This window comes from Leucopleurus acutus (genome assembly GCF_964270905.1).
Source record: "Leucopleurus acutus genome assembly, chromosome: 1".
NCBI lineage: Eukaryota > Metazoa > Chordata > Mammalia > Artiodactyla > Delphinidae > Leucopleurus > Leucopleurus acutus.
The window spans coordinates 48,993,103-49,015,945 of NC_139142.1; the positions used below are offsets into that span (position 1 = coordinate 48,993,103).

The 22,843-nt window shown below is 42.0% G+C and overlaps 1 protein-coding gene across 24 annotated transcripts in view; it reads left to right on the forward strand.

The window, feature by feature from the left end:
* TRIM9 (tripartite motif containing 9) overlaps positions 1–22,843 on the forward strand; it is a gene marked incomplete at both ends in the record, with an annotated part of 110,066 nt that overhangs the window by 80,743 nt on the left and 6,480 nt on the right. For 9 of the 24 annotated variants that reach the window (XM_082865656.1, XM_082865657.1, XM_082865663.1 and 6 more), the window contains 2 exons: positions 6,938–7,095; positions 8,287–8,425. The exons of 3 other annotated variants lie outside the window; for them this stretch is intronic. In XM_082865656.1, coding sequence (XP_082721782.1) covers positions 6,938–7,095; positions 8,287–8,425 — 297 coding nt within the window. Of the gene's footprint in view, positions 1–6,937; positions 7,096–8,286; positions 8,476–20,431; positions 20,621–22,843 lie in introns of those variants that run through there. 12 more of the 24 variants (XM_082865666.1, XM_082865667.1, XM_082865679.1 and 9 more) reach the window with 5 other exon arrangements.

Consider the following 22,843-nt stretch of genomic DNA (forward strand, 5'->3'; position numbering starts at 1 on the left):
CCCTGGCAACCACTATCTGTCCTCTATCCCTCTAACTTTGTCATTTTCGGATCTTTTTTTAAAACTGAAGAAATTGATTTGCTCTTTGCTTCTCCCAATTTAAGCATCCGTGTAATAAAAAACTTAGAATTCAGTGCTTTAACATTTTTGTTTCTTAAGAAAAACCTGCATGCGTCCTTTTATTAGACAGAGAGAGCCATATAACCCAGCAAGTGTTAGGGCTGCAGACTACATCATGCAGTTACACTCATCCCTGTCCCTGGCACATGTACTTGCCTCATTTTTTTAATGGATTTTGACCCTCTTTTATTTTCAGTTTTCTCATCTTTTTGTTTCATATGTATTGCTTTGGGATAATGCCTTAATTTTCGAAGTAAGTAGTGTATAGATGATAAATAAAAATGCTTCGTTGTAGTAACAAAAATAGTTAGCATTTACTGACTGCCTACCAAACCAGACACACTCCTAATTGCTTTCCATGGATGAACTCATTTTATTCGCACAATCCTAGTAGGCAGCTGAGAAAACTGAGGCACAGGAAGACTGGGTTACTTGCCTGAGCTCACCCAGCTAGTGAGTGGCAGGGCCGGGATTCAAACGCGGGGAGCATGTTTCCAGAACCCACACCTACAACTTCTGGTTTGTGCTGTAAAGTTAATGCCTTACTAAGTGGCTTCTTCAAGGAATAACTGAAGTCTTCTCTTAAACTTAAGAAATTTAACTTTTTGTTGCAGCAGTGCTTTCAAGCTTTAAAATTTTTTTTCTTTAACACCTACACAGTAGCCTGTGATGTGTCACCATCCAAGTAGTATAGAGAGCCTGAGGTAAAGCCCCCTTGATCAGCCTCTCTCTTTGCCCAGTTCCTTCAAGAAGGTAGAATCATTGAAAGGTTATGTCATAAGTAGCTCAGAGGAGAAAATGTGTCCCAAAAGGGCAATGTAAGGGCTTTTGGTGGAAGAGAAAAAAAAAAAAAGAGCCAATCCAATTAGCCTTGGTGATGGGGCAGGAGGAGGGGCTGGTAGAGGATAGAAGCCTCAGGGCTTTCAGATGGTTTAATCAGCTGGAGAGCCCTCTCCTCCCCCATCCGTCCTGAGTCATGTCCATCTGCCATGGTGGACTCCAGGCCAGCTGGCACGATGGTAACTATTGTACTGGAGTGAACTGGCCCTTCATCTGATGTGGGAACTGCAGGTTCACGTGTCGTGCATCACAGACCACATTCCTAAAGCATTCTCACTTGGCCATTTAGGGCTGCACACAGGAGTTAAGTGTGGACACGACTGTACACACAGGAGAGAATGTCACACACGCTAAAGGCCAAAACGCAGAGAGCTCTCGCAGCAAAAGTTCACCTGGAACACAAAATTATCCAGAACAGTTATTTATGAATTTGATATAGCAGGCCATTTGGTGTGAGAGTGGATTATTCCATTTTCCTTTTCAACACTTCATGTTAGTTTAATTTGCCTCTGAGAGTTCGTTTATAAGCTTTGCTTTGTGCTCATTAAGTTTAATTAATTCAGTGAGAGCCCCGTCCTCTTTAGAATCTGAATAATTTTTATCTGTCATGCTTTCAATGGAAAGAAAAAGCCAAAAGGTATGACACAGTAGAACTTAACTGACGGTAGTTAGGACTTCTCCTACTGGCCCCTTTGATATCTGTTAGTATATACACAACCTTGCCTTGTGTAGTGTTGGTCTTTTTATTTTCTTAGGGTATTCATAGTCAGTTTAATAAACTGTGCTTTCACAGCTTGTCAGTAAAAATATCTCAAGAAATTACACCCCAATATCCATGTACAAATGGCCAAATTTAAGTAGCATTTGGAATGATGTTAATCTGACCATTGTGAGACTAACAATACGTTAGTTTCAATATATGATATCTAATTGTGCGAAGTGGATTAGCAGAAACTTTAAAATATTTTCAAAGTTACTAGAAATATGTATTTAAAGCTATGATTCAAACTTACAGCTAGAATATCTGTTTAATGCCTGACTCAAAATCTGAGCATCTCTCTGGTTTTGAAATTTCATCTCAGGTGCCTTTTTTTTTTTTTTTTTGCGGTACGGGGGCCTCTCACTGTTGTGGCCTCTCCCGTTGCAGAGCACAGGCTCCGGACGCGCAGGCTCAGCGGCCATGGCTCACGGTCCCAGCTGCTCCGCAGCATGTGGGATCTTCCCGGACCAGGGCACGAACCCGCGTCCCCTGCATCAGCAGGCGGACTCTCAACCACTGTGCCACCAGGGAAGCCTGCCTTTCTTTTTTTAATATCAAAGAAGATAGGTCTGTGGTTGGTTTTTAAATATTTCCACTTAGGCCAGCTGCTACTCAGCTAAAATGCATTGCCTAAAATTATTCTCTTATTAGTTAAGGATTTAACTGATCTGCTCTTTCTGATTCCATATCACCCTCAAGCAATTGAGATTTGAGTAGAGAATGCTGGTACCCTCTTTGTTCAAATATTCCTAAATTGTGATGGCATGTTTTCCAGTTGCATTTTGATTAGAAAATCACCTTACCCTCTTTCCAGACTATGGGAGTTGTGCTTGATCTCTCAGGCTTTTCTTTTGTAGAAAACAACTGATTAAACTTTGTTTTCTGTTTTTATTATGGAGTAATGAACACATTTTTCCTTAATTCTAAATTGCTATTTTCAACACTTACCAGGCCATGGGAAGGAAATTTTAATGTTATTTTTTCCCAGTCTATCAAGGGCTCTGCTGCTTGGCTCAGAATAGATTTCAGACACCTACCCTCTCCCAGAAAAATATTACCCCGGAATTGCCTAAGTACACAAAGTGGTCCAAGGTTCATGAGTCAGTGCTGAAATGAAACACCAGTGTGTTCATTCCAGCCCAGGATGAAACATTGACCTAATGGTCTATCAAGCGTTTTTAGCACATAGACCAATGGCTGTTAATCCCTTGAGTGCCTCTACTCACCTAAGGACACATTTATCTTCATTAACTAGTGTTGAATGTTAAAAGCCCTGAGTATGCACCAAGGTCATGGGCAAGGACAGTATGATCTGAACAGACCCTCCTATAAATCACGGAGAACGAATGCACAGAGCTTTGGCAGTGATGGGAATGAGCACACGTGCGGACTTGTGTGGAAGCTGTTCATGGTCTGAGGGCCTGGAATTCATGTCCTCAAAGCCCGTGTTCACATTTATCCTTAGCAAAGTACTAGTGATAGCTTTCCAGAAACAGCCTGTCCTTCCTCTAAAGTCTAAACTTTCCTCAGATGCCATTTGTATTATTCAACCACCATAAAAAGGAAAGACAGTCTACAAAGGAACCTTCAGAGAACATGACGGAGTAAAATTGCTTTCCCAACCACCATAGCTCTTAAGGTGAAATGTTTCTTTAATCTATACCAGCTATTCTTGAGAAGCTTTATTGTTCACATTATAGGAACCAAAAATGTTTCATTCTCTTGGAATTAGGCCTACACTTTCCATCTCATTCACTATTACTGAACCCCAGACTGGAGAGGCAATAAAAACATCCAGCCCCTGGAACCAACCAGCTGGGCATCAAAACCCAGCTCTGCCACTGACTAGTGGTGAACTCTTTCTGTGTTTCAGTTTCTTTGTCTAAAATAGGGATAATAACAGTACCTACCTTGTGGGGTCGTGCTGAAAATTAAATGAGTGAACACATGTAAGCCTCTGCCCACAGTCTGGCCCTCAGCAGTGTTTCCACAGCACGGGATCTCTTTTCTCCCATTGTCCTCACCACACTCCTGTGAAACCTCACAGAGGAATTCTGGATGGTTGTGAGTGCTCTCAATCTGAAAAGTACTGGGAAGAGGGAAAAGTAAACAAATGTGAAAAACGTGAGAGATAATTTGAACTAGAATGGCCTTTAAAAGGTAAGACATTTGAGGGCTTCCCTGGTGGCGCAGTGGTTGAGAGTCCGCCTGCCGATGCAGGGGACACGGGTTCGTGCCCCGGTCCGGGAGGATCCCACATGCCGCGGAGCGGCTGGGCCCGTGAGCCATGGCCGCTGAGCCTGCGCGTCCAGAGCCTGTGCTCTGCAGTGGGAGAGGCCACAACGGTGAGAGGCCCACGTGCCGCAAAAAAAAAAAAAGGTAAGACATTTGAAAACCTTGGTATAACAAGCCACTGTGGCAGAATTTAATTTTGAGATGAGACTCCAGCAGACCCCAGGGAAGTCAATAAGAACACCTACCCTCCCGTGTCAAAGAGAATTTTTAGCCTGAAGCTTGATTTTACAGGCTAAAAGGATGCTGAGTACTAGAATTCTGATCAGGTCAGGGGAAACTAGTTCTTTAGGAAAAATAAAGATGTCCAGGAATGATCATGAAGGAGTTAAGATAGTTATTGTAGCTCCAACTATAGGAATTTCAATAAAATAAAACCTTCTCTCTCAGAGTTCAGCCCAGGAACTGTAATGCTGTCCATTTCCAAAACACAAGAGATAAATCAATTTGAAAATACTTTATATTCTTGTAGGTCATTTATTTTATACCTAATAAAGTGAAAAAGGGTAATAATAATATAACACCCAGTATAAAATCCGTTGTTCTGAAATGCCACCCTTAGTCTTTGCTAATGAGGCTGTAATTATGTCCCATTTCCTTTTATATGCAACATCACTTTGGGGTAAATAAGGAAAAAGAAAAAATAATTCTCAGCACATTGAGAAATAGATTTAGATACATGCAAATGTTTCTGGCTTCTTCCTTCTCTCTCTTCCTTTCTCTCTCTCTCTGTCTCTCACTTTGCTTTCTTTCTTTGCTTGTTTGTTTAAATTTGGGACACTGTTAAGATCTGAAGATTAGTGACTGGTTAGACTTTTTTCTCTCTTCTTGGCCTTTTAAAGTGTATCCACTGAGGACTTATGAATGAAGTTCACATGCTTTAATTATATATGACACCATGTATTTCAATTAATCTTTTAATTATACCTATGTCTATATGGGAAATTTGAGGTTTCTTATCAGAGACATTGCAAGTATTTGTATGATTCAAATTGAAAACATTTGTGATCTTATTCTTTGATTTTAAAATTGATGAAATGTAAACTTGCCTGAAACATGAACAAAGGGAAAATGAAGACTGATAGGGCACATAATGAAATAGAGTCCAAGAAATTGTTGTTTTATGGAAGGCTGTAACCATTAGGCACAGCTAAGAGCAAATGTCCCCAGGGAGAACCATTCCATGTCTCTAGCAGCCCTTTGAAGAATGGTTTGCTTAAACTTGTCAGATCTTACTCCACTGTTGATATGTTAAGATGTATTCTGTTTATACGGAAAAAAATTTAAATGACAAAGTAAGTTCCTAACTGGAATAATGACCTTAAGTTAACCTCCAATTACAACTCCTAGATGATACCTGTTACATGTAGATGGTCATTAGAATCATTCGAAGCAGTTCTGTCTTCTGTCTCCTCTTCCCAGCCAGTCCTGTAGTCTATGTATTGAACAAGGCAGTGCGTTTATTTCCTTTCCTCCAATTCCAGATTTCCTCTGAGGCTGCAGAGCCATTGTTCTCTGATAAGATTCCACCTGAACCCTGTGCAATTGAAACTTGAAACATTATTTCCTTTCCTAAACTGATGACCTCCAATTACCTGGTGGTAATTTTGATTTAATTATGTGTGATCTGGTAACTCAGGCATGGTTTTCTTGTCATGTACCAGCCTTCTTAATTATAAGATAATAGACCTGCTTCACCTTCATATCACTTATAGTCACTGCTTTTGTTTTCTAGGTAATCCACCATAGAACCTGTTTTCTAAACTGCTGTTAAATTAACCATCTTAGTCAGGGTGACTGGCAAGGAGATTTAATTCAGTGCATGACACTCCAAGTCCAGTTTTGGTACAGCATACCAGGTGTTCCACAGTTAACATTTGTTCACCTGAATTTCCCTGGACGTGGTCCACACCATTCTCTCCTGTGTTAAAGTGCTACAAAAATAAATTCATGTTTTGGTGCTGAAAAATAATTTTAAGCAGTTAGTAAAAACACTGCTCCCAGATACATAAATTGAGTTCATATGTTAGGAGCTAGGATTATTCATTCGCTGACATTTCAATGTCTGTATGTCTGAAGGCTCAACTAATCTGCAGTTTTAAGTAATACAAGACTCAACACAAAATGGGGGGGTGGTATTGTGACTAGTAACACTGTGACAGATTCTCACAAGGTCACAAGGACACTCTGACCTTCCCTGCCAGGCCCCATCTGTTCCCATACTCCTCTCTAGGTTCACAGTTGACTGCTCTACACCTACAGAAAGAACAGACTTGAGCTAGTGCCATTTTCAAGGTATAGCTGCTTTGAAAGAATGGTGTCAAATTCCTCAGAAGTTTCAAAACTGAGAAATCACTGTTTGTGTCACTTGGTACCAAATTTTCAAAAATCCAGAGCTATAGCTACTTATGTGCACAAAACCTTGAGTGGAATCACTAATAAAAAAAATGATAGAACCTTAGAAATATAGTGGTTTCAGAGCTATTTCTCAGCATAGGCAGTTCCCATTTTATTAAATGTGGTTTACGGCTCAGAATAAACTCTATGATAAATTCATCAGCCATGTTATGGGGGTGAAACAGGCTTCAGTGGGCTGGATGGGACATCCATTTCCTACGTGAAACACTTCTCTTAGGGGTGATGTCTTCGGTGCTCAAGGGGGTGAGAACAGAGCCGTTGTCTCCCCGCCAGGTAAGGTAGGAAGTACCACCATGAGCTGGGAAAAGGCAGCGCAGTAGACCAGAAACCACGGCTGCTCCTGGAGACTCTAGGAGGGATCCTGTTCAGGCGCCCCCCACCTCCATACACCCCAGGCTAGCTGCTTAGCCCAGCCACTTGGCCTAAGGAAGGGCGTGCTTCTCATTCCTAGATACTGCAAATGTTGGCAGCTCGACAGAAGCCAGTGTTACACTAATTTCTGTTTAGCTTCCTCTCCAGTCCCAGCGACTCCCATCCTACAGCTGGAGGAGTGCTGCACCCACAACAACAGCGCTACGCTGTCCTGGAAACAGCCGCCCCTGTCCACGGTGCCCGCCGAAGGATACATTCTGGAGCTGGATGACGGCAATGGTGGTCAGTTCCGGGTAAGTGGAGAACCTACGGCTCGTCAGCCAAAACCGGTGACGACCTCGGAGGACCCACCATGGAGTCTCCGACCCATCCCGGCAGGGCCTGCCTGCTCTTCATCTGAGGCCTGCTTTCTCCATGTCCCATCAAAGAAGGACAAAGGAGTCCCTGAATAGAAACTGCTCCACCCTTCTGAAGAGAAAATATTGATACGTGCAGTACTGCCAGCTCTGGTGTCAGATTGCCTGTATTCAAGTCCCAACTCCCCCACTTGGCTCTGGGACTGTGCCCATTTCCCAGCTCTCTGAGCCTTCAGGTCCTCATTTGTAAAAAGGGGATGACAATAATATGTACCTCGTGCACTGTTGTTAAGAGCCACTTAGATAATTCATATAAAATTCTTAGCATACTGCGATCTCAGACCCCAGTCTACTGAGTATCCCACTGACAAGTTGTCATTTTAAGGCTGTGCTTTTGATGCAAATTATTTTTACTCATTACATCAGCATAATGTTGCAACGTGTACAGCTAAAGAGAGAGGCATCTGCCTAACCTATGCTAAGGATGCATTATGCTAGGATTTATTTTAAGCTTTTGAAATGTCATTCTTCCTCCCTTCCCTGTTTCCTCCCTCTTCCTTCTGTACTGTGGTGAAAATCTGAATACTCATGATTTCCCTTCCTAAACTTCAAAACTCCTATGCTTGGTGGCAGTTTCTGAAGTTATCAGTGGGTTATCAACATAGCATAGAGACCACTGCATGTTTTCAAACCTGTTTTTTACAAATCATACGGATGAATAAAGAGCTCAGTAGGTATAATATACTGAATAAATGCCAATAATAATAATAAGCAGAATGCTAACTGTAAGTACCCAGTTTTCATCTTTTAAGCCCTATCTGCTAATAACTAGCATTCTGTAAGCTGCCAGACCCATGCTAAACACAAGGCACTATGCTAGTCAGTTTGCACGTATGACCTTATATAATCCTCACACCAACCTCATAAGGTAGGTATTTTTGTCCCCATTTTACAGAGAAGGAAACTGAGGCTAAAAGAGGTCAATTCAGTGCCCAGTAGCTCACAGGATGAGCTCAGATCAGGCAGACCCCAAAGCACCTGCTCCTGTCCACCCTGCAACATTGCCTCCTGACCAGCCCCGGGCAAGGGTTGGAGTTAAATGGTGGCCTGTTCTTTTCTGCCCCTCAGGAAGTGTATGTTGGAAAGGAGACCATGTGCACCGTGGATGGTCTTCACTTCAACAGCACATACAATGCTCGCATCAAGGCCTTCAACAAAACAGGAGTCAGCCAGTACAGCAAGACCCTGGTCCTCCAGACGTCCGAGGGTAAGGCCCTTCAGCAGTATCCCTCAGAGCGAGAACTGCGAGGCATCTAGAATGGCTGGCAAGCCCGGAGGTAACCCCACCACTGCCCACATTCGCAAGTGTTTCCATGACTTGCCCTGCATTCTGGCACAGAGCCGCTGTTTCTCTCCTGCCTTTAGCGAGCCCATGGTATGTGGACGTGATCAAACCAAAGAGTCCACAGCGGCAGTTCCAATGGCCTTGGCCGGCGGCTTCCTTTGATAACGCTCTAAATAAGCTGCAGCGGAAGAAGCTGAAAAGCGAAGGCTTCAATGTGCCGCGGTGTGTGAGACAGATGTATGTAGGCTCTAGGGCAGGCTCCCATTCTCCACCATACACACCACTGGCCAGTTTTGCCCAGACGATTCTCAATTGCTTTGTAGCGCTGGCTTGTGTCTGAGGGCGGGGCTGAGGTCCTTTCCAGCTGCGGATTTATCTGACTGAACGTGTTTCCAAGGGGTGTGGGGCGCAGGAGCCTTTCCGAGAGGGCCTGTCGGCCACTCCTGGCTTTACCAGCAAGTTCCGTTTCACACGCTGGGACCGAGGCTCCCCGTGGGCACCAGCCAGGAAGAGGCCAGCGCCTCTGCGTTACCTCGCCATTTTCACCTTTGCCAGTCCCTCTAGGCTTGGTTAGGCTGCCCGGGGCCTCCGCACAAGGTCCATCTCCAGACAACTTTCGCTTCTTGGCTATACTGTAAATATTTTGGCCATCAAAGGCAAGCCATCCATGTCAGGAGAGGGGCTTGCATTTGATGGCCAGGTATAACCTCTGAGGCTGTTAACATTTTCACTCTAAAAGCAATTGCAACACATGAAATGAAACCTATGACGAGGTATTTGTGGTCGGTGCCAAAGCATTTTCAGACCTTCTGGGTGTCACTTTAATCATAGAAGCCACCCCCATCCCATGGCATTCTCCGTAACTTCCCTCTGCAGAACTGACTATGTTGATTTTGCTCACATTCAAAATGTTAGCAAAAAGAACTGTGCTCCGCTTCCCACAAACCTCAGCATGTGCCAGTCACCCCTAAAATGGTTCACATGGTTAAAAATAAGCACAACTTCAAATCCCACAGCAAGGTTGAAAGGCCCCTAGTCGTGAAAACCACACTTGGGGAGCACTTGTAAGTCTGAATGATGCTACTCAAAGAGAAGGATCTGGTGAAGGGGAAATGCCCACATACCTATCCCCCTTTGGGTTATAGGGATGTGGCAGCCGAGCCTCCCCTGGGATGATCATTTTAGCAACTTCTCTCTGGGAAGAGACCTGTCAGCTGAGAGCAATTGCCTCTTTTCCCAAAGCACCATGCTAGATGCTAAAGCCCTCCAGAAGTGTTCCTAGGTGCAATGCAGAAGGCCCTTGATGGGGATGGCCTTGTTTCCCATGTGTGTACAAAGCGGTTTGATTGAAGAGTGAAGTGCATGCTATCAGAGCAGGGAGACAATCTGCAGCAGCGTTGTTAATCTGTGTCACCAGACCTATGGGAAAACTATTTCTATTCATAATGCATCATGGAAATCATACTATTCTGCTAAAATCAGTTATTAGCATAGCAGCCTGAGCACTTATGTCTCTCTTTTCATCCTGCAGGAGGATGTAGTTTCTAAGTTTCGATTAATGTTCATAAGATTATGGTGTCTAATAAATTACAGGATTGGAACTGCGATCCTTGGTACCACAGTCACAGAACTGGGGGTCATTTTCTAAAAGAAACTAACGGAACAAGTCCTCTTCCAACAAAGAAACTGTACTGTAGAAATTAATTTCCTCCATGAATTTTATATATTGTGTACAAATATAAGGTATGTATCTAAATACAAAGAAAACCCTATCATCGTGTAGATATCAGTATTCTCTGTTACTGCACAGAAGTGATTTTCTCATGATGAAATAAAGTTCACACACATACTTTCTCCATAACTTTGGTTTGTTCTATTTGTTTCTCCCTCATTCTAATTCATTCCAACAGTGAGACAAGATTTAGAAAGCAAGAAAAAATATAACGAATAGCTTATTAGGAAAAAACAGATTTGATCGATCTGTAACAATTGAGAAAGCCTGTAGAACTAAAGAATTATACGTCTTTTTTTGTTTTTTAGAAAGCAATGAGAAAAATGCCATTAACAAGAGTTTTAATAAGTTAACTGAACTTATACTTTATTAATCTTATTTCTTACCATTCCTGGAAAGATTTACTTTGGAGATTTTTTTTCTTTGCTGCTGTTGTGGGTGATGGGATGGTTGGTTTGCTTTCTACTTTAATAAAATCTTTTATGTTCTTTTTAGCAAGAGTTGACCCCTTTCCAAGGTTCAAAATAAAAAGTCTGTATCACAGAAGGGTACGATCTCGTATGTGTTAGCAAGTCTAACTCGTATTTACATGCATTTAGTCCAAGGTTTAAATCACTTATCACTTATACTCTCTGAACTATTAGAGAACCTTCTGCTGACCTAAAGGTAACTTTATGCAGGGGAGATCAAGTGTCCACATTGTTGTGAATTCTGACCTTTTTTTTCAAAAGCAAATTTGTTTGTCTATTTGTTGGGCAGTATTTGATAAGTGTCTGATATGGGTATAGAGTGTTGAGCAGAGGTCACCCCAGCTGTCACGGAGCTCGCAGTCTAGGAAGAGAGACAGGCCTTAAAGAAATAGACATGCAAATATTGCATACTTACAAATTACGATAAACACTGTGAGAGAAGGAAAAGGGACCGTAAGGAAGACATAATTTATATAAGGGAATCAGTCAGGAAGACAATGAAAAATAATTTAATGCAATGGAATTATAAAGAATGTGTTATCAAAAGAGAAAAGGAAAGGAAAACAAATTAGTATATGAGTTCAAGTTTGCTTAGTTCCCTGAAAGCAAAGTTCTTGGGAATGTACCTAACACAGCCATGAGAATAAGGCCAGTTGCAGATCTAAACCAGATTACCCTGACTTAAGAAGAAACTGAACTGTAAGCAATTAATAATTTTAATGAAATTTTAAAATAAGGCCCACAACCTGGTTGTATATATCTTTAAAGTAATTCATTTAATAGCTGTGATGGCTGTGTCACGGTCTCTGAAACCATCTACAAAAGAGTATTTGTTTAAAATATTATGTGACAAGGTCTTGTTAATACATAGAGTTCTAGGGCTCATTCTGTGTCTGGGAGACTATCCTCCTGCCCCCCACCCCCAAAGAAAAATAGACATGGTGAGAATAGGACGGAAAAATTTTTGTTCATTTTTCTCTATTTTCCTTCTACCTACCTAAACAGACTACTTTTTTTTCTTCTTTTCAAATCTGGAGAAAAATTAAGATAGACCAAAGATAATATTCCTGGTGCTCAAATAATTCACTGAGACTATTATCTGGCTGGAGAAAGGTCTTTCTCTGACTTCCCTCAGCTCTCAGAGCCAGGCAACTGCTTCACACAGCCTTCTCAGCACAGGAGGAGCTGCAGCTCACCAATCCTTCAGGGGAATTAGAACACAGAGGGTTGCGCCTTCTGTGCAAAAAATACTCTTTAATCCAAATCTTTGCGAAAAAGATCATTTCACTGGACACATTCTTAGAAGTAGAATTACTAGACTAAAGAGTATGAACGTTTTTAAGCCCTTGATCTATGTTTGCAAATTGCTTTCCGGATAGATTTTACACCAGAAAGGTATGAGCCGTTCCATTTTTAATATCACCTTAATTCTACTATTTAGAGTTTAATTTCGACTAACAAGCAGCCTCTTCTAAAAGTAAAAAGGGTTTTTTAATTCGTATTTTCATAGACATAATATTCTGATTGTCTTACATCTAATAGCTACATGACATACAACACACTACAGGGAAAATGAACATGATCTAAAGGGAAGGAGAGACTTCTCAGAGAAGGGAGAGAGAGAAATCCTAACAGAGGGAATAACTGTAGGTAAGGTAAAAACTTCAAATTATGCCTTGAGCTGACTTTGCAAAGGAGGCCTCATTCACTCAAAAAGATTAATTGAGCGAGCCGATTTGACGCTCACAGCGATGCATACAGCATGGCCCTGCCCAGTGACTATGGGCTTTACTCTTCCTCCTTCCCTGAACTCCATGGCACCTGGCTCAGAGTGCCTAAAACTATGGTACCACCTCACCCCTCGAGAACTAAGATTTCCACCCTACAGTGTAGGCAGTCATCTTACAGTCAAGATGGAAGCAACAATGACCTGTGATTGGTAGGAAAAGGAAGGACAGAGTTCAGGCACAGAAGCTCCTACGTTGTTCTCACGGCAGAGCCCTTGGTGTCACTCGGCTCTCCCTCTTTTTATGCACGATTCCGCTGAGCTCATTGACCCATTTGCAAAGATCACAGCAGACCGGAAACCTCACATTAGAAGAGAAAGGAATTTGGTATAGAAGTGAATTGAGGCTGTTGGCAGCACTGAGCAAGGAAGGTAACTGGAAAAACTGTGAACAATCCAAAAAAAAAAAAGGGGGAGAGAAAGAGAACATTCTGTGGCATATGCTCAGAAAGTCAGAAAGTATATAATGCATTTTAGAAAGATTTCCACCTAATACATTTAAAAGTCAGTATATATTCTGGAACTCTTGATAATGGAGTATTAAGTATATCAGAAGGCTTTATGGAATTACAGCATAAGTACCCCCACCAAAAAAAATACTATGGTAATTTTGTGTAGAGCTTCCAAGAACTTTCTTCATTGCCCATTAAAAGATTCCATGAAAAAAGACAGCAATTTGAAAGCCAGCAAATATTTTTAGGATACTGAAATCCAGCAGAGGAATTGTATAAAAGCTATCCATTTACTATAAGGTCCTAAAAATAGGGATTCTTTTCTCTTCACCCTAAGACTGCTATATACCTCTGTACCCACTGCTATTGTTTAAACCTCCCTTCTGTTCTGTTGCTGCAACATTCCAGATTTGCCCTGTGTATTACTTTCCCATTGCTGCTTTAACAAATTACCACAAGCTTAGCAGCTTAAAACAACACAGATTTATCACCTTACAGTTCTAGAGATCAGAATCCTAAATGGGTTTCACTGGGCTAAAAGTGAGGTGTCAGCAGGACTACGTTCCTTGGAGGTGGTTCTAGGGGAGAATCTGTTCTGTTTCTTTCCCAGCTTCTAGAAACCACCGGCATCCCTTGGCTCACGGCCCCTTCCTCCATCTTCAAAGCCAGCAGCAGAACGTCTTCCAATCTCTTTCTGACTCTAACCCTCCTGTTTCCCTTTTATAAGCATCCTTGTGATTTATTACCTTGGGCCCACCTGCATAGTCCAGGATAATCTCCCATCTCAAGATCCTTAACTTAGTCACATCTGCAAAGTTCCTTTTGGCATGTTAGGTGCCATAGTCACAGATTCCAGGGATTATGACATGGAGATCTTTTGACGGGCCATTGTTCTGCCTACCACACTCTATGAGGAAAGTGTTATTATTATTATTCCACTCTACATATGGCAAAACGGAGCCTTCCCTCTCCTATCCTGGGAGAGGATAAATGACGTGCCAGGTCTGGGCCTTTCAGCTCCAATGCCCAGCACAGTACACTTTGATGCTGACATTAAAACAGTGCTATTTGCACTCAACCAAAAAGAGGAAAAGAGGAAAAACTACCCTAAGTCTGTTTGCTAGATGTCTGAAGACAGCTTGTAGAAGCAGTACTGTGTAGCTGCCTCACATGTTCATCCAGAAACCCCAGGCAGAAATTGGACTTTAACACTTTCAGTCATGTTAGACTTTTGCTCTAAAGAACAATATTCCTGCTTTAAGAAGGAGATGTGAGAATGACTGTCATTTCCAGTATCCAAGCACGTCCTTGGGTCCTGTCCTTTTTCCATGTCTTCCCTCTGGCTCCCCAACCCCCTGGGTTGAGCTTCTCTCCAACGTGGACACTTTCAGCTGGCAGTGATGGGTCACTGCCTGGGAAGGAAAAGGATGTCAGAGCCACATCTTTGAGGTCCTTGAAAGACCCCACCAAGTGAGGTCTGGGACTGGGAGCCCTGCTCGGGTTGAAACCACAGAGCTATTTATTCACAGAAGCTCTCAGCCCTCCAGATCTCAACTGTGAGGAAAAGTGGGAAGCATAATCAGGGATCATGAGAGAATCAGGCTGTAGATAAGGCTGTAAATTGTAGCATTCTCTGCACACAGGTGCTCAGAGCACTGAGCAAAAGTGCTCTCAAGCATTGTCTTACCTGAACAGCCGTAAAAGCCATCTCCCCAATGCTTTCCAGGATTGTTTTATCTAATGACAACAAAAGGGTTGGGACTCTTGAAATCACATCTTAGAAACTGCTTTCTAAAAGGGGACATAGAAGGTGTTATTCATAAAGATTAAAATGCCTTTTTCTTTCGCATTAGGCTCTCAGCATCACAGCACCCTTTCCAGTGTGCTAGCTTCTTGTCCCACACATCACAGAAAATAACCCAGAGAATATTCAGTGATGCAGGCAGAATACAGGCCCAGAATGACCCCAGATGCATCTGTTCAAAAGTCTCTTTGCAGATATTTTATAGTGATTTGGGGCCAGGATAAGTGCTGTACTCTTAAACCTTAATGTACTGAGACACACGCCCACCCTACTTCCCACCAGAGAATATGTAACCTTGTGGAGGGAAAAGAACCTCATCTGATCTCAGCCTGCCCACCTTGTGTGGTCAGAATCCCAAAGGGAGGGTGACGTATTTGCCTTTCAATTCCTAACCACCACAGTCCACGGAACCACTCTATATAGACAAGAAAGATTCATCCTCAGTATAATGCAGGGTGTGGAGAATGATAATTAGGTCCTCCACACAATCCTTGGTCACCCCTGAGACCACTGAAATGTGCCCCATGGCCTATAGCATCGACCTTACCTTTTATACGTTTCCAAGGCACAAAAGAGAGCAATGGCCTTGTCAGCCCCCAAATTTTATCTACCAGGAATTGATCTGCCTGGGGCCCTTATCCTGTCCCATCACAGGTGGCAGCGTGACTTAGATGTGTCCCTTAATCTCTCTGGACTTCATGGTTTTGTTTGGCGGGGGGGTGGGGGGTGGGGGCGGGATCGTTTTGTCTCTAAAACTATAGACTTAGAGCAGATGACCTCTAAGTTTTTACAGTTAATGCCCCCTGGTTTTCTTCTGTGGCTTCTCTCTTCAAAATCACGGCCGAAAGCTGTTACTATTTCAGGAAACGCTATGGACTGGCGTAGCCACCTCCTACTTCCCCCAGGGGTTCTAGTGGGTCTCAGAGGTTGCCTGTGACACTGAAAATTCAACACTAGTAGGAAGTAGGCGGTAAAGGATCACACAAGGAAAAGCGTATGGTCCACTCTGCCTCGGCTGTAGTTTTCATGACTCCGAGCACCAGAGCCGTCCCTGCAACCCCAAAGAAAAGTATCTAGTTAGAGGGATATGCATTTCCAGGACAAATTCCTCAAGGTAGGTAAACCATACCTGAACGAATCCAGGTAGATTTTATGAAATCCAAGGTGAGAGGCATCGTGACAGCTTTCAGAGCCCAGAAAAGAGGTGCTTTGCTCTTTCTAATTTTGACAACATGCACGACATCCCAGAGAATTGCCTGATATTCCATAAGACCGAATTGGATCCAAACCCTATTTTCACTTTTGGAGAATGTGCTTTGCACTTGACACTCTGGGGAGCAGTTTAGTCCTTTGGAATCTTTTGTATCTCTTTGAAATATAGGAATTTTCAGTTCTTCTGATGATAGTTCCTTATGAATCATGCCCTGGTGTTCTAACTTGGAGTGGAGGACTTGGTGACAGAGTGTGCAGCTGTCCCAAGGGAGGAAAGAGCCTGTTGCATTTCTTCTTTTAAAAGGAGCTTTTCAGAACGGAAGTGTTTCTCACTTCTCAACTGCAGTTCATGCCACACTTAAGAAAGATTATAATACCACCTTTCACTGTAAATTATGTACCAGTGGGACATAACTGTGACTTTGGACGCTTATTAGATCATTTAAGGACACTCAACCCCTTCATTCATTTCTTTGTGTCTTTTCAAGTCTTCCCAACAAAAGCAAATTATTTTACAGCTGGTTTATAATTGAACTGAAACTCATCTTTAACGCTGCTCGTGCAGCTCTTAGTGACATATCTTGCCTTACTGTACTCTGAAATACAACCGTCTTGTTGAACCAGCATCCAAGGACTGCTTAAGTTATGAAGCTGTTCACTACCAGACAGGAAGATAACCAAGAATTCTACCAGAGCACAAAACAAGCTGGGTTAGCGTTTGGAATCCCTGTCAGTTTGCCTTTCCTCTTTGAATTCCAAAAATAATACCTCAAAGACTGTACTTTACATTTCCAAATATTCCACATCTGTAGAAATCTTTAGTGCACTGTACATGTTGGAATCAGTCAAGAAACTCTACCCTCAGAAGTATAAAAACCAATTAGTAGTATAAGATACAGATTTTCTCTAAATACGGTCAATTCTCCTCCCAACTTCATGTGTCCCATTTCCCAGCTACTCAGGTTTAATGCAATGTCTGCTAATGAACAAATAAAATAAATATACAGTAAGGCAAAAAAGGAGCACACCACTTAACTATTCTTTTTTTGCCTCAAACCCAAAAGTCAGTAAATAATAAGTGTGGTCCCCAGCCAATCTTTGCTTTGATGAGTCTTGATTACTTCTTCCAAGCAGAGCCCCAAATCCAGAGTCCAGCCAATCCAGGTGGGAAGGGAAAGCAGTCCAAGCAGAGGCAAGAGGAGAGTGATGGTCACTGACAGAGTTGGGGAAAGTGTGTCTCGTCACACTCCCATTATAAACACTGTCCTCATCCCAGAGTTACTGATATGCCCGGAGCTGCCACACCAGTATTCCGTTGGCGTTCTGTCTCCCGTTGCTCTTTCCTGCTAAACTGCTTTTTGCTCAGCAAAGCTCTTCAGCAGACAGGATCACTGCATGTGATGAAACATGACAAAAAAATTAAAAATCTTTGAAGGGGCTATTTTTCTTCCTCCAGCGACCTATACGTGAAAAATTAATAATAGTTATCCTGGTTATTAGCTATGACCTGAAACATAGCTTCATATCATGTATTCCGAAAAAAGCACTAACCCAATTCCTCTTTGTCGTGACTGACAGAATATTAATGGCTGAAAAGCCTTCTCCAGATCTCAGTAATTGTGCTTTGAAGGAGAGGTAAGGAAGTGGCATGTACATCCTTCCTGCATCCTGGGTATAACACAGAATACACTCTTGGGTAGCTATGTGTAGGCTCAATGTTAGTTGTGTGATTTGGCTAAACATGGGTGTGGCACCACTGTTCCCAATGTTGTCTTACTGTCTTTGGTTCATGTCTTTGAACATGTCCAGAGGGGCACGATGAGGAGAGTAAAGATTTGAAATCCACACCCTAGAAGAAAGGTTGGAAATCGATTCTATTTATCCCAGAAAAGGGATGATTTAAAGGGGACCGGTGACTGCTCTCAAATATTTGAAGAACTAGCGCGCTGTTCTGTATGGCCCCAGATAGTAATGGTACGATTAAGGAGTCGAGTTCCCAAAGAGATATATCCAGACCCATGTCAGCAATGACTACAAACAGGAGGGGGCTGCCGGAGGCCATGAGATCCTCAACCTAGGGGACTTCAAGGGGAAGCTTGTGATTGCTGCTCAGATGTTATCGAGATAAGTGTCTTCCCTCTTAGACTCCTGCAACCTAAGGTAATATCAAGTGACTTAGATGACCTGTAGGCAACTGACCCAACACTTGCACCATGTGCCCATGGGGAAGGGCACAGAGAGTCTGCTGGGATCAAGTGGAAAGTGCTCTCTTGCACTTCATTTGGACAATTTTCATGACAAGGTAGGAAGTTTTTTTTAGGAGCTTCTTAGAGAAAATGGGGTAAGAGCCCAGCTGGTAGGGTATGGGAGGCCATAGGTGGGAAAAATTCAGAGACAGAGATGGAGTGATTGGGTAACATGTATATTAAATAAGCTTGCTTGAATAGAGAGCATGGTTCAAGACTGAGAGGAGTCAGGGACAATTGGGTCATCAATTAATAACAGATCTACATAAAAGGATAGAAAAGCTAACCATTTTAGTGTCAAGTTATTAATCCCATGAATAACCATAGCTGCCCTCAGCCCAGTCCCGCAGAGTGGTACCATCACCAACTCTAAGTGCTTCTTCCCGGTGCTGAGAATAGAAAAGGGGAGTATGATGGGATTGGATATGCTCCCTGAGTCTGGATGCAGTACACGTCTCTTCACTGGTTTTCAGATGATTACTCGAGAGTTCAGTATACCCTGAAATTCATTCTACTGTATGTGTCCTTTCCCTTAATTTTCAGGGCAACAAGTATTTTAAGGATAATGAATTAATTATTATTACTTGGTGAAAAATACATTTCCAAGCAAATTCTTGTTAAAAATGTTTTACTGAGATAAATATAATTGTAAATTCTCTCCCTAAAAGAAGCCCGTATCAGTTTGTGGTGCTGTGCAGTTGTCTTTCAAATTTTTCCATTAAACTAAAAGACTAATTCCCCCCTGAGATCATTATAATGTAAATCATTTCTGAACAAGGAAATGATCACACATGCCAAATTACCCAAACCATTTGAAGTTTAGGTAGAAGAAAATTGGAATGTATTATTATTGGGAACACAAAGCCTTAACTCCATAAGTAGCCATTTCTTTTCTCTGAAAATCTGCTTTACACTTTTCTGTAAAAAAGTAAAAAAGAAAAAGAAAAGAATTTTCCCCAAGGATAAGTCTAAAGCCTGAAAAGCTAATTTTAATATGTTCAGAAATGAAAATGAGACCGGGTTGGCAGTATTAAGCTGAAATGCTCCACCAATGCCCTTGCTCTGAGCTCTTCAAATAGAATCCCGTTCTGCACACACGTGCTCCACTGAGCACGCGCAGAATAGCATTTGGATAGGATAAGGATGTGTTCAACACAGAGGAACATGCTAGCAGACTCAAGCCAGAAAAATATTCCCAGGAACACTCTCTGGCCACCAAAACAAAATTATTTTTTCAATGAGAAGAAAGTTCCTTGGTGGTTTTGGACATAGAATACTACCATCATGCCATCTGTATTTCCTAAATTATTACTATCAAACTAAGCTCTAAGAAGGCCCCTACTGGTAAAACATCTGTCTCTGACCAGATAACCCTACTGCATACCACCACCTATTGTTCAACAAAAGAGAAAGGAATGATTTTAGTAATTTAGAGGAACTACCTCTAAATTACTCTAAATGTTAGAACCAAATCAAGTAATTGATATGTCCTTACTCTGGGATAATAGTGATCTTCATGCCAGACCTGACTATCTGAAAATAAAGACATTTTTGCCACAAATGCACCTCACCACTGCCCATGGTCTGTTTATTGTTAGAGAACCAGAGATGTTCAAGGGCATCGTTAGGGTCTCATCTTAATGCAGAGACAAAGGTAAGGCTCCTTCCCTGATTACTTGTTCAGCCCTATCTTCCTCTCCTATTCAAAGAGCAAGTCTTGAGTGTGCTGGTGTAGAAAAACCATCTCGTCCATTTAGAAACGGAAAAAATAAGAGACAAAAGGAAAACTATGGAACAGCAAAGAGTTGGTCAAAATCGTCACCTCCTAAATAGAAACTCTTTAAGAGGCCATCATTGTACAGGTAGTAACATCCAAGGGAGCTGGAGAGGGTGAAGTATTAATCTCCTCTTGGTCATCAATGGGTAAAATTTACCTCTAAGGTTTCTAAATTCAACTCGAAAGATATTTAATTAAACGGAAACTTCCAATACCTTCTCTACCACTAAAAATTGGGAGAAGAGAAGACAATTGTCTGTGATATTTGAAGTATCCTCTGGTCATGGGTTCCGACCTGCCGAGAATTCCCTCCCAGTCTCAAACCACATTGGCAACTACGGGGTGGATGAGGCTTTGTGAAAATGCATTCGTAAGGCAGGTCTTGGGGAAAACTGTGCACAGCAGGTGGCAGATTTCTGATCTCTAGTTTGCGTTGATCTTACATTTAGACACAGATTCAGAAGAACAGACAGTCCCTTTTCCAGTGCCTTCGGAAAGATTGCCGCTCCGTAGAATGAGTCCTTTCTCCTCCACCCTTAATCTACAGCCCAGCTTCCCCAGGAGATCCTACTTTGATTTCCGATCCTCACCCCATCAGCTGAGCTTGCATTCCTCTTTGCAGTCTCTCAATGCACCGGGTGAGCTGAGCTCGTCTGACCTTTCCTCTTGATCTCTGTGCCTTGAAGGCATCTCTGAATACCTGTTTCGTTCTTGGCGTCCATGTGCGTGCAGAGGGTGATGAGCTAGTCTCTATGTCTGTGGCCTGCTTCCGGTATGAGGAGCATTTGGATGAGGGAGCTTTGTGGCATCCTTGTGTGTGTGGTGTGAGGACCAACCCATCGAGCTGTGGTCAATGTATATAATGGTGTCGGAAAGTGATGAGTGAAGTTGTTCTTTTTGCACAAGCTGGTACCACCATGGGAAACCTGCTCTGTCATCACATGCAGTGGCATAGCACGCGCAGGTGCTGGCTGAGTGGAGGCTGTGGCCTTAGTATGGAGGTTTGCAGCCCTGCTGTATCCAGGAAACCAGCTGTGTCTGGGAGACTGGATCAGTGCACCCAGCCTGGAGTGGTCTGATTAAACATAGACTCAAGAGATCTTTATTGAAAAAAATAAAAGTAAAAAACTTGCCGACGGCAGAATACATCATACAAAGCAGACACACCAGAGAGCAGCAAGTGAAAGTATTTCCTGCCGAATCCTGCGCTCACTGGTCAGACAGGGTCATGGCTGATTTTTTTCTAAGCAAAGGGGAGGAACCACCACCAGCTAAATCAGAAACCCTCAACTAGCCTAAGGCCCAAAGATGGGAGTCACTGAAAAGTCTGGCCTCCCGAAGTTTCCCACAGCTAAGAGGGTTGTGACACGGCTTCAGGCTGATTTCAGGAAGCTGGACTAGTGATACTATGCCATGAACTCTGTCTAGCCAATAGAATCTTAAAATATCTAAACTGCAGTCCTATTTGATCTCTTCAGGACTATATTGTAATCAGGGATACTTATGATGCACATTTCACATTTCCAAAGGTTTCTTTTGTTTGTTATTTTATTCTGTTTGCTCATCCCACATCCTGGAATGAAGAAGCCCACAGCATGACAGTGCAAAAAGGATGCAGGGACTTCAAGCTCTCTTTAAAATGACATTTTTCTTTGTGCTTTTATGTTTCTTAATGTTTTTCTGTGCGCTATTGGCTTTTAGACATGCTTTGTTATGGAAGCCTTTTCACTTGTGTCTAATGTACTGAAATATTGTTATAGTCTTTGTAATGTATATTGTCTCAAGAATAAAATATGTGGGTTTGGGGATATCTGATGGCTGTATTTGACACCATTGTTCTAGTTGTATCGTTGAAACTTAAATGTACGATGGTGTGTTTAAAGTAGTGTAAAAAAGATTTCAGAAAACTTGTTTTGAAAAAGACTTGCACAAGGCATGATTCATTTAAAAAATTTAAAAGCCCTATTCAGATTCTACAAATTTATGTCCAAAGCTGGATATCAGATTCAGTTTTAAAACTCCAGGTGTTCTGTACTCACTAAGTTCTAACCTGTGAATAGGAATTGAAGTGATAATTGATACAAACTAAACATAAGTATTCAGCCATGAGTTGGAGAAAATGATTATTCTGCATATCAATTCATCCCAGAGGAAAAAAAAAACCAAAAGTAATATCATGATCTTTACATTTTATTTTTAATTCAATCATTAGTCCTTTCTAAGGTGCTTTCTTAATTCTTCTAAAATTCTTTTAATTCAGTGTATTATCCTTTATTTAGCACATAAGGGCCTTACTGAATTGAAAAAACATTAAATGATCCTTTCTAGGAGATACCCTGGTGCTCATCAAAAACACATTTCCTAGATCAGTCACTGACAGCACTTGAAATTGTAGTTCACACACCTTTGAACATTTTAAGACTAGACTGCTTCATCCACCCTGATGAAACTTCTCATGGAGTAGGTAAGGGTATGTTAGGGAAAGAGGGAGACGGTTGCAAAAGTCGCACAGGTGATTCCAATACATCTCTGAGGTCACTCCCACCCCCTTCAGCACCATTTCCCCCTCCCTCCCTTAGGTGAAAAGGACTCATGTAGTAAAACAATCTAAGAAAGAGATGAGGTCATTTTCACATTTACGACATTTAATTCATGTCATTATTAATAATGACCAGGTGTATGTATTAACATAGGGATTACATTACACATCTAGTTATATAATTATCATGTGACTTGAGCCCAAGTCACAGCAAAGGCCTCTGGGCATAACCAGAGTTAGAAGTACATGGAATAGTGATGTAGAATGGAGTTTTATCAAGATTCAGTGATTTCTCCATTTCAATTGGATGAATTTTTCTCAT